At 40.6% G+C, this 13,339-nt stretch overlaps 1 protein-coding gene across 2 annotated transcripts in view; it reads right to left on the bottom strand.

Moving 5' to 3' along the window:
- Positions 1-13,339, bottom strand: part of myo1d (myosin 1D) — a 94,797-nt gene that overhangs the window by 19,271 nt on the left and 62,187 nt on the right. For both annotated transcript variants that reach the window (XM_029456155.1, XM_029456156.1), the window contains one exon: positions 9,167-9,321. In XM_029456155.1, the coding sequence (XP_029312015.1) occupies positions 9,167-9,321 (155 nt within the window). The remainder of the gene's footprint in view (positions 1-9,166; positions 9,322-13,339) is intronic.

The following is a 13,339-nucleotide window of genomic DNA, read 5'->3' as shown; positions in this document are numbered from 1 at the left end:
CCCCGCTGGCCAACATAACAATGACTAAGTGTGTGCACGAGTCCCTTATTCTGTATGTGTGTGAGAGAATTTGTGAACTTGCATTGCAATTTGACTCGGTAAATTGGAAGTTATATAACAACTATGCAGATAGATTTTCCTTGAAGGAACTTTGGCTGCACAAGTTTTGCACAAAGAAGAAACTTATTTTGTCTGCAATTGTGCCAATGCAATACCTGCTTTCTGATACCAAACAATATCAGAAACCAGCAAGCTGCACTGACATTTTAATTCTAAATCAAATGCTGCACAGCATTTTCTTTGCATGTCTATTCATTCTGCCTAAAGCCATCATTCCTGCACATTTGCAAATAAACATTGGGTTACAATAATATTATTAGTATTATTCTATTTCTACAATTAGATTCCAGTGGTGGCTGCGTAGGATTCTTTTCGATTGTGTGATCCAAACATTTTCAATAACTTCAGAGCGTCGTTAAGTCAAAATGTATTAAGAAAAAGATAAATGTAATCTTTTCCAAAATTTACACCATGTTTTTATCTAACGAAATATTCTCCTTCAATACATATTTTTGGGCATTTAGCTTTTCAAAAACAACTTTTTCCACTGCGGTCAAAAAACGGTTTTCTCTCCCAAAGGGAGGCACGCACTAACTTCATTACAGGAAGTTGATTTAATAAAAAGACTAACTAATTTATTCAAATTGAGGATTTTGTTTAAGGATTCTTTTTTTTTTAGGGTGATGAAAAAATGACATTTGCACAGCCCAATTACAGACATTTTGGTTCTTGACAGTTTTCAATATTCGAGACTACAAACACATTTCCGTCAGCAACAGAACCGTCCAGAGGACTGATCTCCTGCCCTAATTGTCTTTACAGTAAAGCTTAAATACAAGCTTGTGCTGACACACATTTCATCCCTCCATCCTCTTTTGTTCTTTCTCTTTAATCTTTATATTCCTCTCACATTGTTCCTCTTCTATACTATTTGGTTCCTCTGTCTGTGGTCTGGGACGAGACGTTATTATCTCCAGCCAGCAGGTTATTAATGGATCACATACGTATCAGACAAACATGGATCCAATGGTTGCCATGAGAACTGCATCTGCAGCGCCCCAGAAAGGAGAGAGGGAGGAGGATGAGGAGAAGTGGAATGTGAAGTGAAAAACAAGAGGGGGAGGGGGAGGAAGCAGCAGAGGGGAGGGTGATTAATGGAGGAAGAGGAAATAGAGAAGGAGGGATGGAGGGAAAGAGGAGAAGAGAGAAGCCCACTTCTATCAGTCGGAAATATTTGATTCAGCAGAAAGGGGTGACCTTGTGAGGAGACAAAGGCAGCATGGCTCTCTCTCTCTCTCTCTCGCTCTCTCTCTGCGTCCTCTCTCATCATTGTTTTATCTTATTGTTATAAATGATGTTAGTGCCATCTCCAGCTGTTAACTGAAAATACACTTGAATACATTTATTTAACAACAGTTTTCTTGTTATTAAATATTCACGACCCTCTGCAGCTAAAATACTCAGCGACAGATGCGACTCTTCCAAAAAGAAAAAGGTCCTTATTTTAAAAGGACCATGCCAATGATAAAACATAAATCACATGCACGTCACCATTTGCCACTGTGTTTTAGAAATGTGGATGTATTCTTTCCACATTTTCATGTTGGGTTTCCTCCATCACAGTGGGTCAAAGTATCACAGTAACCCCTGGTATCATGTTACCGTAGGGAAAAAGTAGAGAGCTGGTGTAAGATCAGTATTCAGTAGAGCTTGAGGTATCTCAATTGGTATCAGAAGATAAAAGTTGGATCGATGCATCCCTACTTCCAGGCAGCCATTGGTTTCAATTCATTTCTGTACAGTATGGAAAGAAATGACATCATCATTGTGAGGTAATGCAGCTAAAAGAGCAACATTTTTACAACACATCCAACTCAACCGTAGGAACTTCTACAGACAATGTGACTACAAAAATAATGAACAGAGCGACCTGACGCCTGTCTGATGACGACGACTTACTACTGTGACGGAATTTAACATTTTCAACACAAAACCATCATAACAACAGAATCCCTAAACAACTCCCGACACAGAAAAATAATAATAAAATAAATAAATACAAGTGTACTTCTTTTTGATACTCAACATCTTCTACATCCCTTTTGCTTCTCCATGTTTTCAGTCTCTTCCTTCTACGACAATCTCACCTCCCTCCCTCTTAGCACACTATTCCTCACACACGCTCACAACACTCCCCCAAATCCCTTCTGCGGTGTCAAGAGCAGACAGGGGGAGGCCAAACGTTCAGGTCTTAAGGGAAAGGGGTCGAGAGGCAGAAGCAGAATATGACCACATCACTCTGACAGATCAATGAAGGGCTGTGTACTGCACGCTACTGCTGACTCATACTGGAGGGTGGCTGAGGAGGGGGGGGTAAAGGACAAGGAGAGGAAGAACGGGAGCGACTGGAAGGGAGATGGAGAAGGACAAAGGGCGGTGGTGGAGGTTAGAGAGAGCAAGAGAGAGAAAGTATGAATGGATGTAGCCATGCTTGAAGATAGAAGTAAATCTATAAACATCCGTCACAGAGACAGATGTGGACAGTTTACAGTGAGAGTCTGAAGGAATCAAGCACCACAATGAATCAACAAGGGCTGCAACTAGCTTTGGATTCATTTAATTATTGCTGCAATGGTTCCCAACCTTAGTGTTGGGACCTTCCACAAGGTCACAAGATGAATGGAGTCACAAAATCATTACTGGTTTAAGAAATGGGCACAATTCATCAAAATGTTTTGATTTCTTTTTCAGATTTTTCATGGTGTGTTATCAGCACTTATACTGCATCGCCGTCCGAAGAGTTTATGTAATATCGTAAAGAACGTTTTAGAGATGGCAATATGCGTCAGTCCAAACTGAAATATTGCAACAACTATTAGATAATAATAAATGATAAACTTTACTTATAAATTGTTGCATGGTTGAAGCAGTATTACAAATATTTCAGGACTTTCAGGCAAATAAAACAAGACCTGTTGAAAATGTGCTGTACAATGTAATTGTTAATTGTCACTACTCACAACTCACCACTCATTTATTTCATTCTGTTCATTTCTAAGCTTTTCTTTGGTGTATAAAATAAAATAAAAACAGAAAAATGGCAATCACAATTTCCCAGAGTCCAATTCACAATTTTCTAAATCCTTTTATAGACTTTATTGTTTAAAGTTTATTGTACTGTTCATCTGTGCTCTGCTGCAAGCCAGTGGGACAATAAAGAACTGAACTAGACTATTTTGTTTTGTCCAACCAACCGTCCAAAACACAAAGATATTTAATCTAGAATGATATAAAATACAGAAAGGCAGAAAATAGTTACATTTCAAAAAGTGAGAAGCTCAATGAAGCTCAATAAGTAAAGGACTTACACGATTAGTAATTCATCAAAATCACAGCTGTCTTGAACATCCAAACGTTTTTGTTTGGATGTTCATATCTGTAGTATAATATAATAATAATATATAGTTTAACATTTGAGGCTTTTTTTGTTAACTGAAAAAAAGAAAAAGTTAATCTAAAATATTTCTCAAAGCAAAGTAGCGTGAAATCACTTCTTTAGTCTGAACTGAACGGTTTTGTTGCGCCACTAACAGTGAACATTTTTAAACCTTTTAAAACATTTTCTGTCCATCGACTAATCTATTAACCATTTCAGCTCTAAAACCATCAATCTACTCGATGCACCAAAACGCACACAGAGCAGCACGCTCGGGTTAATATAATCTCACACACACACACACACACACACGGTTTTTCATTAGACTCTGTGGACACTGACAGCAGTGGTAGCAGTCGGTGGAGCTACATCTAAGCTGTTGCTACAGAAACAATCCACAGTGCTTTTCTAAGAAACCAATTCCAGCTGCTTACACAACACAGGGACTACAATGACCGGAAGACAGGGGAGATTATGTGACCATGATTTACAAGTGTCGGTCATGGGGGCAACTTTGTCATTTGGTCGTGACTGACGCATACAGAGAGCGAGGAGAGAAAACGTGCTGTAAATAACACATTTTAAACATCTCTTTGACCCGTCAATACAGCACACTATTCTTTAGTAACAAGAACATTTCTGCATCAGTGTGATGTTCTGTTGCATTTGATGGAGCGTGCCACCTGCGAGAATTGAGAATTTGGATGAATAATTCAACACTAAGCTATTTTTACATTCCGATCTCGGTGGGAAAGGTGTGAAGCAGAGAAACGCTAGAAATGTTGGCAAAAAATAAGAAGAAATAAAAATGATAAATAAAAAGGAAATACAGTCACAGAGTTAATGTAAAGTCACAAGACATCTGATTCTGTGTGTATTACACCTCAGTATGACACTTTTCAACTCTTCTGACAGGAACTACAGAGTTACGGGGTTGAATTGCTCAAAGGCAGTCGTGGTAGAGAAATGTATTTCCCCCGTTTGTCCTCAGGGTTACACTGGCAACGGTTTGTGCTCCCACAGGATTATTCATCTCCACACATTCAGGTTTTTACTTGACTTGGCCTTAAGTTTCTGGACGGGTTGACCACAGGTCTACTTGATTTTTGGAGAACAGCAGCTATTCCTCGTTGTGTTTATTCTTTAACACATGATATCTTATAAAAGAGAAGATGTGACTGTGTGAAGAGTAGAAGGTAGTATACTTTCTCCATTTACTTTTATTGTGAGGCACGTTTTTATATTATTAAATCTTAACTTGCCTCAGGACTAAAGACTAATAAGACTACATGTATAAACACTGAGTTCTTTAAAACTGAAATGGATATGACAGTATGTCTTTAAATACACGTTGCACTACAAGGAACCAGGTCAAATAATTCACATAAAACATCCCTCTTATGTTTGTAGATAATAATCACAGCTGGATTTATAACAACAATACATTTTTATGGTAAAGTAACTTTTAGTACCCGTCTGTTTTAGTATTGTTCGACTGATTTTAACACTCCCTTCCCAAAAAGGACTTTGTCCAACAGCTCTTCAGTACAATAACACTCACCAATGTGCTGCTCTGAGTTTCTATATTTAACTAATCACTTCTACTTTGCCCTGTTTTTTTTTAATCTGTGTTAAATTATGTTAATGACGACACATGCTGCACATATTTAACATTAAAACCTACGAGGAAGGCTTTTAATGTGAAACATCTGTGCAGGAATTGACACCAGTTTAAATCGAAAAAGGGGCAAAGTAAAAGGTTTAATGTATATTAGTGAATAAAACAAAAACTCTTATCTACTTATAACATGTGGGTTAATGGGAATAAAGGCTGGTCTCTAATAAAAGACGGCTTCCTACAGACTAAAGATCCCTCAGTGCGAGAGGGTGGAACATATAGTAAGGTCTGTGATCGCCCGAATGTCTCATTGATTCTGCAGGGTCTGTGTGTGACAGATGTAGAGTGTCTGCTCTGCTACCCTGGCAGCGGACGGTGGGAGTGCTGCAGTGTGGGGCACATGTGCACGCACACACACACACACACACACACACACACACACACACACACACACACACACACACACACACACACACACAGAGAGAGAGAAAGAGGTGGCTCTGTCTCATCTAAATATAGGCCTCAACAGCAGCATAGCCTTAAATATTTCATTGCCTCCTCTCCAGAAATGAAGAAGGGAGGAGCCACGGGAGAAAAAAAAGATAGAGAGAGGCAGAGAGACGAGGAAGTGGAGGTGGGCCGCAAGGGGTCCATGAGACTGAGATCAGTACAAAAGGGATATAGTCTAAAATAGGAAGCAGAAAAGGAAAATATGGAGGGGGAAAGGGGGTGGGGGGTGAAGGCATGGGAATCTAATCCCCCCCCCTCCCTTTTATGCAAATTAAGAAGGAAGTATTTCTGAATTTCTCTAGACAACTGGTGCGTCATGACCGATAAGAGGGTTATCTTCTTATGTGTGCGTCGCCAAAGTCTCTAAATCACTTCAGGTCGACGCTTTGGTATTGATAAGTTTCTGATTTTAAACAATACCTGCCAGCCTGGCCACACAATTAAAACCACTCCAGTCTTCAGAAAAATCTAAATTCAGAATAACATGAAAAAAAAAAAAGATTAACACCAACCAGATTTGGAAAGTGTCAAAAAAAAAACATGAGTATCCAGACGCAGCTATGACAAGAAGAGGGTTTATTCCCAGCAGCGGTGTCATTCTGCTTTGGCCTCGCTGTCACTCCCAGGAGGATAAAGTGTTGCTTTGTTGCTGCTGTAAGCTGCCCTTCTCCCTGCTCGCTATTGTGCACATTGTGCACATTGTGCACTCTGCAGCATGTTGAAGGAGAGATAAAGGTTAAAGCCACATCTGCAGGGAGCTGCAGTGGCAGGGACGCTGCATGCAAAAGATCATACGCTGCGCAGAAACAAACACAGTTGCATGAATGCAGAGTGCCTCGCAGGAATCCCTCCTCATGCACGTTGATGCAGTCAGAGAAACACACACACACACACACACACACGCACACACACCCTTTGTTCTGTCAGTGTTGTACAGTGATGGATGAGTCGGCATGCAAAGCACATGGAGGGTCATTACAGGAGACCCAGTGGAGGCCTTTCTCTGCCCGACACCTACAGAGAAAACAGCTCCACAATGGAACAAGATACCATCACAAAAAGGCAAACGTGGAGCGAGTGTACACCTCCCCTACACACAGGCGAAGCTGTAAGCAAGATAAGCAGATTCAAGCACATCTGTCGGCATGCACACACCCCGTCTGTCTCTCTCTCACATACAATCATACACACAGAAGAGAGACAAACACAAATCAATACATGTGCCAGACTGTTATGAAGGAGTCAATTCAATAATCGGTGTCGCCAGTGATATTAAAATACGCTTCAAGTATAGTATAGAATGGTCTTCCCTCAATGTTTTGGTGGACAGACGGACAGACAGACTCACAATACCAGCGTCGCTGTCACGGCTGCTAATCAGAGCATCTAGCAGCCATGAGAGGAACTGCAGCTTAAGACACTTCTGCTCTGACTTTAGTATTCAACGATGGTGATTTGTGCTTAGTGCAAACACATTTATCACTCACTAATACGGCCTAAATAAAATAACGTATTGCCCACAGTACAAACCAGTCAAACAGGAATGAGGGGAAATCCCAACAACGGGTCCATCTAGTTATTTTTGGCAGTTCATCTGGATTTCATGACAAATCAATTCCAACGATTCAAATAAAGTGCACTGAGTTTAAGTATGGACAAAAGGTTCGACGGGCACAAGAAGCTTTTATCTTTGCAGTAAATGGAAGAAAGAATCTGTCTGACTTCCACACACTCAACTAACATGACTAATCATACATCAGCAGCCACATAGCTTGCCTCCTGGTGTTAATATTGTGGGGAGTTTCTGACTGCAGCAGCATTTTGTTTCTTTTTTTCCACATTTCTGTATGTGTGTGTATATGTCAATGTAAGCTTAGGTGACAGTCATCCTCTCCTGGGATTAAAACACAGGATGAAAGAATTACATCTCTTTATTTCACACATTTTTTTAGCTAGAGCTAATTTTTGATATTCTTCTTGCAATGTGGTTAGAAGAAAAAGCAGTTCAAGGAGTGTAGACTTCCCTCCTTATGTGCAGCTAAACCACGTGTAAGCTGCTTGTAATGATAAGGAAAGCGTATGTGTTAACATTGGCTAAATATTGTAAATACAACACAATTAATTGCATGTGACAGCAGCTAACTTTCTGTATAACATAACAGAAAGAATAACCTTTTACTCGAACTAGGGGGTCATTTTGTAAAACGTACAATAAAAAGAGTGAAGTGAGGAGAACACGTCTGGAGTTAAAGGAAGCTGGTGCTTCATTTTCCTGATGGTGAGTGAGAAAGACGAGCAGATTCACTGCAGCTAAATAAAATCAATTGAGCACCAGGAAGAAATACTTGATACTACCTCGTATCCACATTTGGACACCCTATTCACAAGCTTTACCTTCTACTAATCAACGACAATTGTGATGAATGAATTCAACGTTGTTATCTGTACCCGTCCTTTGATGTCTTTATTCATACAGAGGACTTTCTATGCTATTCACGCTTTGCAGTTTTGAAAAGCAATATGAAAAGGGACAGTCCTGAGCAGAACCTCAGTGAATCCGAGAGGAAGAGAAAGCGCCTACAGGGATTTAATCTATATAAATGTTTTTCTGCTGAGGAGGTTAGAAACTAAATGAAAGCTAGCCTTCACAGTCCGCGGTCCTGGAGAGATTTCAGAGCTCAGTCTTAATGAATATTAGGGATCAAGTGGGTACAGCTGTGACGTGCACTTTATCCGACTCATAATCCTCCTGCAACAGGTCACCTCGGTCAGAAACGCACATCTGGGCCAATACTATTACATTTAACAGAGGGGGTTTTTTTTCCACAAAGGTTGAGCGATCGTTTCTATTTTTATATCTTCCACTCGTGGTCACTCCAGATCGTCTATAGGCGATCTGGAGTTTAATCTCCGGTGTATGGCGGGGGTTACGACACAACACAGCAACATAATGCCAGCATGGAAGACTTCTTAGCGAACACACATTTATAAAAAAAAATTAAAATAGCATCGTCTCCTCTATTCAAACAGCGTCTGTGTGTTTGTGCTTGGTTTGGCATCACGTTACTATTGTCTTGTATTATAGTTAACTACCCTTATGAAGATCCATCTCAAACATCAACTAATTATTCTAGAGATTATTTTTTATAACATCTTAGTCGTGATAGTAAACTAGATAAATGGCCTTAATATCAGTTCATGGTCGCTTTATGATCCGATCGCCACACGCCTATATTTCACCTTTACGAAAATGTCCTTGTTATTTTAGACTACATCTTGTTCTGCAACACTCCTGGAAGGTAAACTAAATGAAGTGCACTGGGTGTAAGTGGAGACAATATGCTAATTATTAACTAGATACAATTTTCTCTGTAGAACAAAATGAGGTGGCCTCTACCTTCCCCTTGGTTTCAAGTCATTTTACTCAGCACTACATCTCGCTTTTTAAAGTATTTTAGGACATAATGCATCATTTCAACAGTTGAACATATCAAGGTGCCTGTAGATAAATGAGTAATTGAGCTTCTACCACCGCTGCTTACCTCTTGAAGTGGCTAAGTAGGGTTCCAACCAGCTCTCCGATGCGGCTCTCATTGGCAGGCACCATGCCCTGCAGGCACACCACCAGGTCCCTGCTGTCCTTGGTGTGGAACACCACCAGCTGGTCCTTCCCAGGGGACACGCTCACTCCCGTCACCTGAGACAGAGAGAGGACACACAATTAAACACAGATAAACATGTACATTCTTTAGAGTCTACAGAGAAACACAAACATGTGAAGAAGCAGCAACGCGTGCTGAGAAACAAATCACGTAACCATCTGCACTGTGGATCAACACAAATGCATCACATATACAGACAGATGCAAAGGCATATCAGGGTTTAGAGTTGGCGTGCCTCAAGAGGACATCAATTCTCTGGGAGTAAAAGGGGAACCTGAGGAACTTGGACATCTCTCAGCACATCTTGTTTTAGGAGAAGAAAAACCTTGATAATAAAATGTCTTTTTCTCTGTCACAAAGTAGGAAACCTAACCTCATCACTCTGTTTAGCTTGTTGGGTAAAGTGTTGGTGCTCATGCTGCGGCCCGGCATTCTTCAAGTTGGGATTTGAGGGTTTTCGTCAGTAAGAATTTATAAAATTTCAAATGAGCTGGAAGGCCTTTCAGGTTAAGTAATGAAATGTAAAGTGTGGTGGACTGCTTTATGATTTTCAGCATTACAGTATGTTCGATGATGGCACAGTAATTATATAGAAATATATTTGTTTAGTTTAGTATTTTTTAATAAAACCACAATTTGTACGATAGATACAGAACATAGAACCTAATAAATGCAAGTACAATCACAATAATCCTTTTGTATGGATGTAGTTCATTATCTGCAGTAAAGTGATACTATAGGTTTAATTTCACATATTTATGTGCATGTGATGCATTTTTTCATACTGGTTTAGTACATTACGCAAGAGAAATTGGATGTTGATTGACAGCATGGCACCACTTACTATGATGGGCGTTACAATCCCTGAAAAACATTACAATCTTATACAGTATAAATAAATAATAAATAAAATCCATTGATAAAGCGTGAGGTTGTGATTAACTTTACTTTAGGATGAAGATGTTTTTTGTTTTGCATGCTACATTGAGTTTAAGTATAATACTTTTTCACATTGAAACTCTGGAGCAAACGTTTCAGACTGCTCTGGTGTTCTCCAGTATCTGGTGTCTGGGATGTCTCCCACTCGAGTCTTAAATCAGCACTTGCAGTAAAGATTTATTGATCAGCATCCCAAAGGTCCAATCGAATTTCTCCACTCCGAGCCCCCAAACGCTGCACCAACAGAGCAGACGGGCTAAAAGGGGAATCCCAGTTTTGCGGTTGGATTGTTTATCTTTACAGGTCCTCAAAGTAGACACAACAGGAAGAAACCAATACCCTCATAAATAAACTCATCTTTGGAGGAAAAGGAGCTCATTAAACCCCCATTCTTTCCTCTGTTATACTATTACCTCTGTTCCTTTTAGCCTAGCTTTCCTCCGTCTTGTCATCCCCCGCCTTAGCGTTCTAACCATTTCTTTCTCTCGCAGGGCAGCCAGTCAGGTACATTAATATCCACTCAGCAGACAGCAATGCTGAGACAAATTCTCCACCAGGGGAGGACAGGCTGCTTCCTGCGGCTAAACAACCAGATAGCTTATTTAGCTCCAACATGCAACTGTGTCGGAAACAAACACTTCGCGTAATCATCATGAATTAAAGCCTTAAGCCATGCCTCTCCGTCTAGGAATCCACCCGCAGTTAATTACATGGAGCCGATTACATTTACATTTATATTAAAGGCTTAATTGATTGGAACGACAGTCGGTGTTAATTAGTTGGGTAATGATACATTCAGATTCGTTTCCTTGTATAATTTTTTGTCTTGATTCACCAAATCAGTTATCTCCAAGTACGAGATGTGTTCGAGGCATTTATCTGCCCAGCCATCTGTTCAAGTGTTGGTCTCGCCGACCCACATCCGTCTGAGGAAACTTGAAGATGATGCATTTCATTACTGCAGTCCAACTTATTGGTGTTCATTTGTGTTGATCATTTATGGCTCCTGCACACTGAGAAAATAGTGATCTTGAAGGTTTATTGTATGCAACACTGAGCGACATGGGTTGAACAAAATAAATTAATCTGTGTCAGACTACACATTATTAAATACGAGGCATGTTAGATTGTACAACGGTCATTTATTTCAAGCAAAAATGTCAAACATGGCCGTGTTCCGGCTGCTTAATTGCGAAGATGTTCTGCTTCTCTTTGTCTTGTGTGATAGTTAACTTAACATCTTTGGGTTCTAGACACCTTGGACTTCAGGAAACTGTGATGGTTATTTTATCGACAGAATTATCAGTAGGTTAGTTGCAGCCTTAATTATAGTTCAAATGAGAATAATGCTAACAGATCTGCACGGTTTAAATGTTAAATCTAAATACATTTTAAAAATGGAGTTTAAGACACTGTGTATTCTTGATCTTTTTATGCTGCATTCAGGATTGTTTGTAGGTGTGGGTCACTGCAGCAGTGACATTTAGTCCTATAATCTGATCAACTAAATATGCTTAAACAAAGGCTGATGAAATGCTGAGATTGTTAATAAATATCCATAATTACATTCTTATGGGTTGAGTGTGCGGCCTTCACCACACGCACTTCTGGTTAGCTCTCCTCTCGTCTCTCACATGTGTGTTTGTTTCCTTCCTCCCATCTGTGTGAATAGTTATGTTTTGCCTCTTGTGTGTTTTTGTGTAGTCTTTCCTCTTTCAAGGTCTCCATGTTGGAGAGAAGGTTGTCTGGCCGAGGCAATAAGGTAGGAGTTTGCTTAACGTCATCACTGATCCATATTCTTCATATACGTTACCAATCTAGCTATAATTCTGTCTTCCTGATTGTCCGCGCTGTAATTTAACTTTGTTGGTTATTCTGCACACACAGCATTTACTGCATGTCCGTCCAGGGAGAGGAAACCCTGCTCAGTTGCTCTTCCTGGTTATATAAATAAGACTGACTGAACACGTTTTACACTACTAAATATATTTGAAAGAAAATTGGAAATATTATGCATATCACATCTCTGAAGTCTTTTTTAAAATCACACTGATTGGCACAAGGAGACATTATAAATGGGGGGTATTTTGGTGAAATCCGCAAATTAATCAATCATGAAAATGATCGCAGCCCAGAATAGTCCCCCCCCTCTGCCTCTGAGATATATTAATTTATTAAGACAATTATGCTTCATCAGCTTCTCACCCTGATCTTGTGAACAATGTTTGGAATAAGCACTGAAATATTGCAAGACAGCAGACACCAATGTTTGTCTACCATCTGCAGCTGTGTTGGTAGTAATAACAGGCTGGAGTGAAGGGATCAATGGGTGAATGAAAAAAAACAACCCACAAGGCGAGAACGAGCGCCGCAAGGATCACAAACAAGCCTCACTGGGAAAAAGGGGGGGAAAGAACGCACATACAGGAGACCGATTTGTGCACATGCCTGAACGACACCAGACATCAGCTGATCTGCCCTGCCGCTCGGTATCCATGACAACGCTGTCTCTTGGGAAGTTGGCATGACAACAACGGGAGGAGAGTAGCGGCAGCAGCGAGAGAGGGAGAGAGACAGCACTAGATAGGGAGAGGGGTGAGGTGGGGGTGGGCGGATGCAGGAGGCAGGAATAGAATAGAAAATGAAAAGATGGTTAAAAGTCACTGATGCAGGATGGATATTTCAACATTTCTTCATCAGTATTGTTTAATTCAGGAAGAAATAGAGTGCAATGATCTCGCTTTTGCTGCACAGGCATTAATTGGAGTATGAACCCTCTGGCAGGCAGAAGCTGGCTCCTCACTGTAGCACTAGCCATCTATCAGCCTTTCTGCTGCCCTGCAGGAGCAGCAGTAAATACACAGTGTAGCGCAGCCAAAGGGGATGCTGGGGTGTTAGCCCATCAGTGCTAATCAACAACGAGCTAACTGCTCTGCCCTCTGTTCGACCTTCTCCGATCGATGGCTCCGCGTCATGCTGCTGTGGCTCACAGCCTACAGTACATCTCTATCTCCCCCTCCTCCCCCCTCTACCCATTTACACTTCTCACCCGCTTTTACACTTTTTACCCTTGACTCACTCACTCACTCACTCACTCACTCACTCACTCACTCA

Source organism: Cottoperca gobio, chromosome 19 (assembly GCF_900634415.1).
Source record: "Cottoperca gobio chromosome 19, fCotGob3.1, whole genome shotgun sequence".
Classification (NCBI taxonomy): Eukaryota; Metazoa; Chordata; class Actinopteri; order Perciformes; family Bovichtidae; genus Cottoperca; species Cottoperca gobio.
Note: the sequence above shows the minus strand (reverse complement) of the source record. Positions and strands in the feature narration are given on the sequence as shown.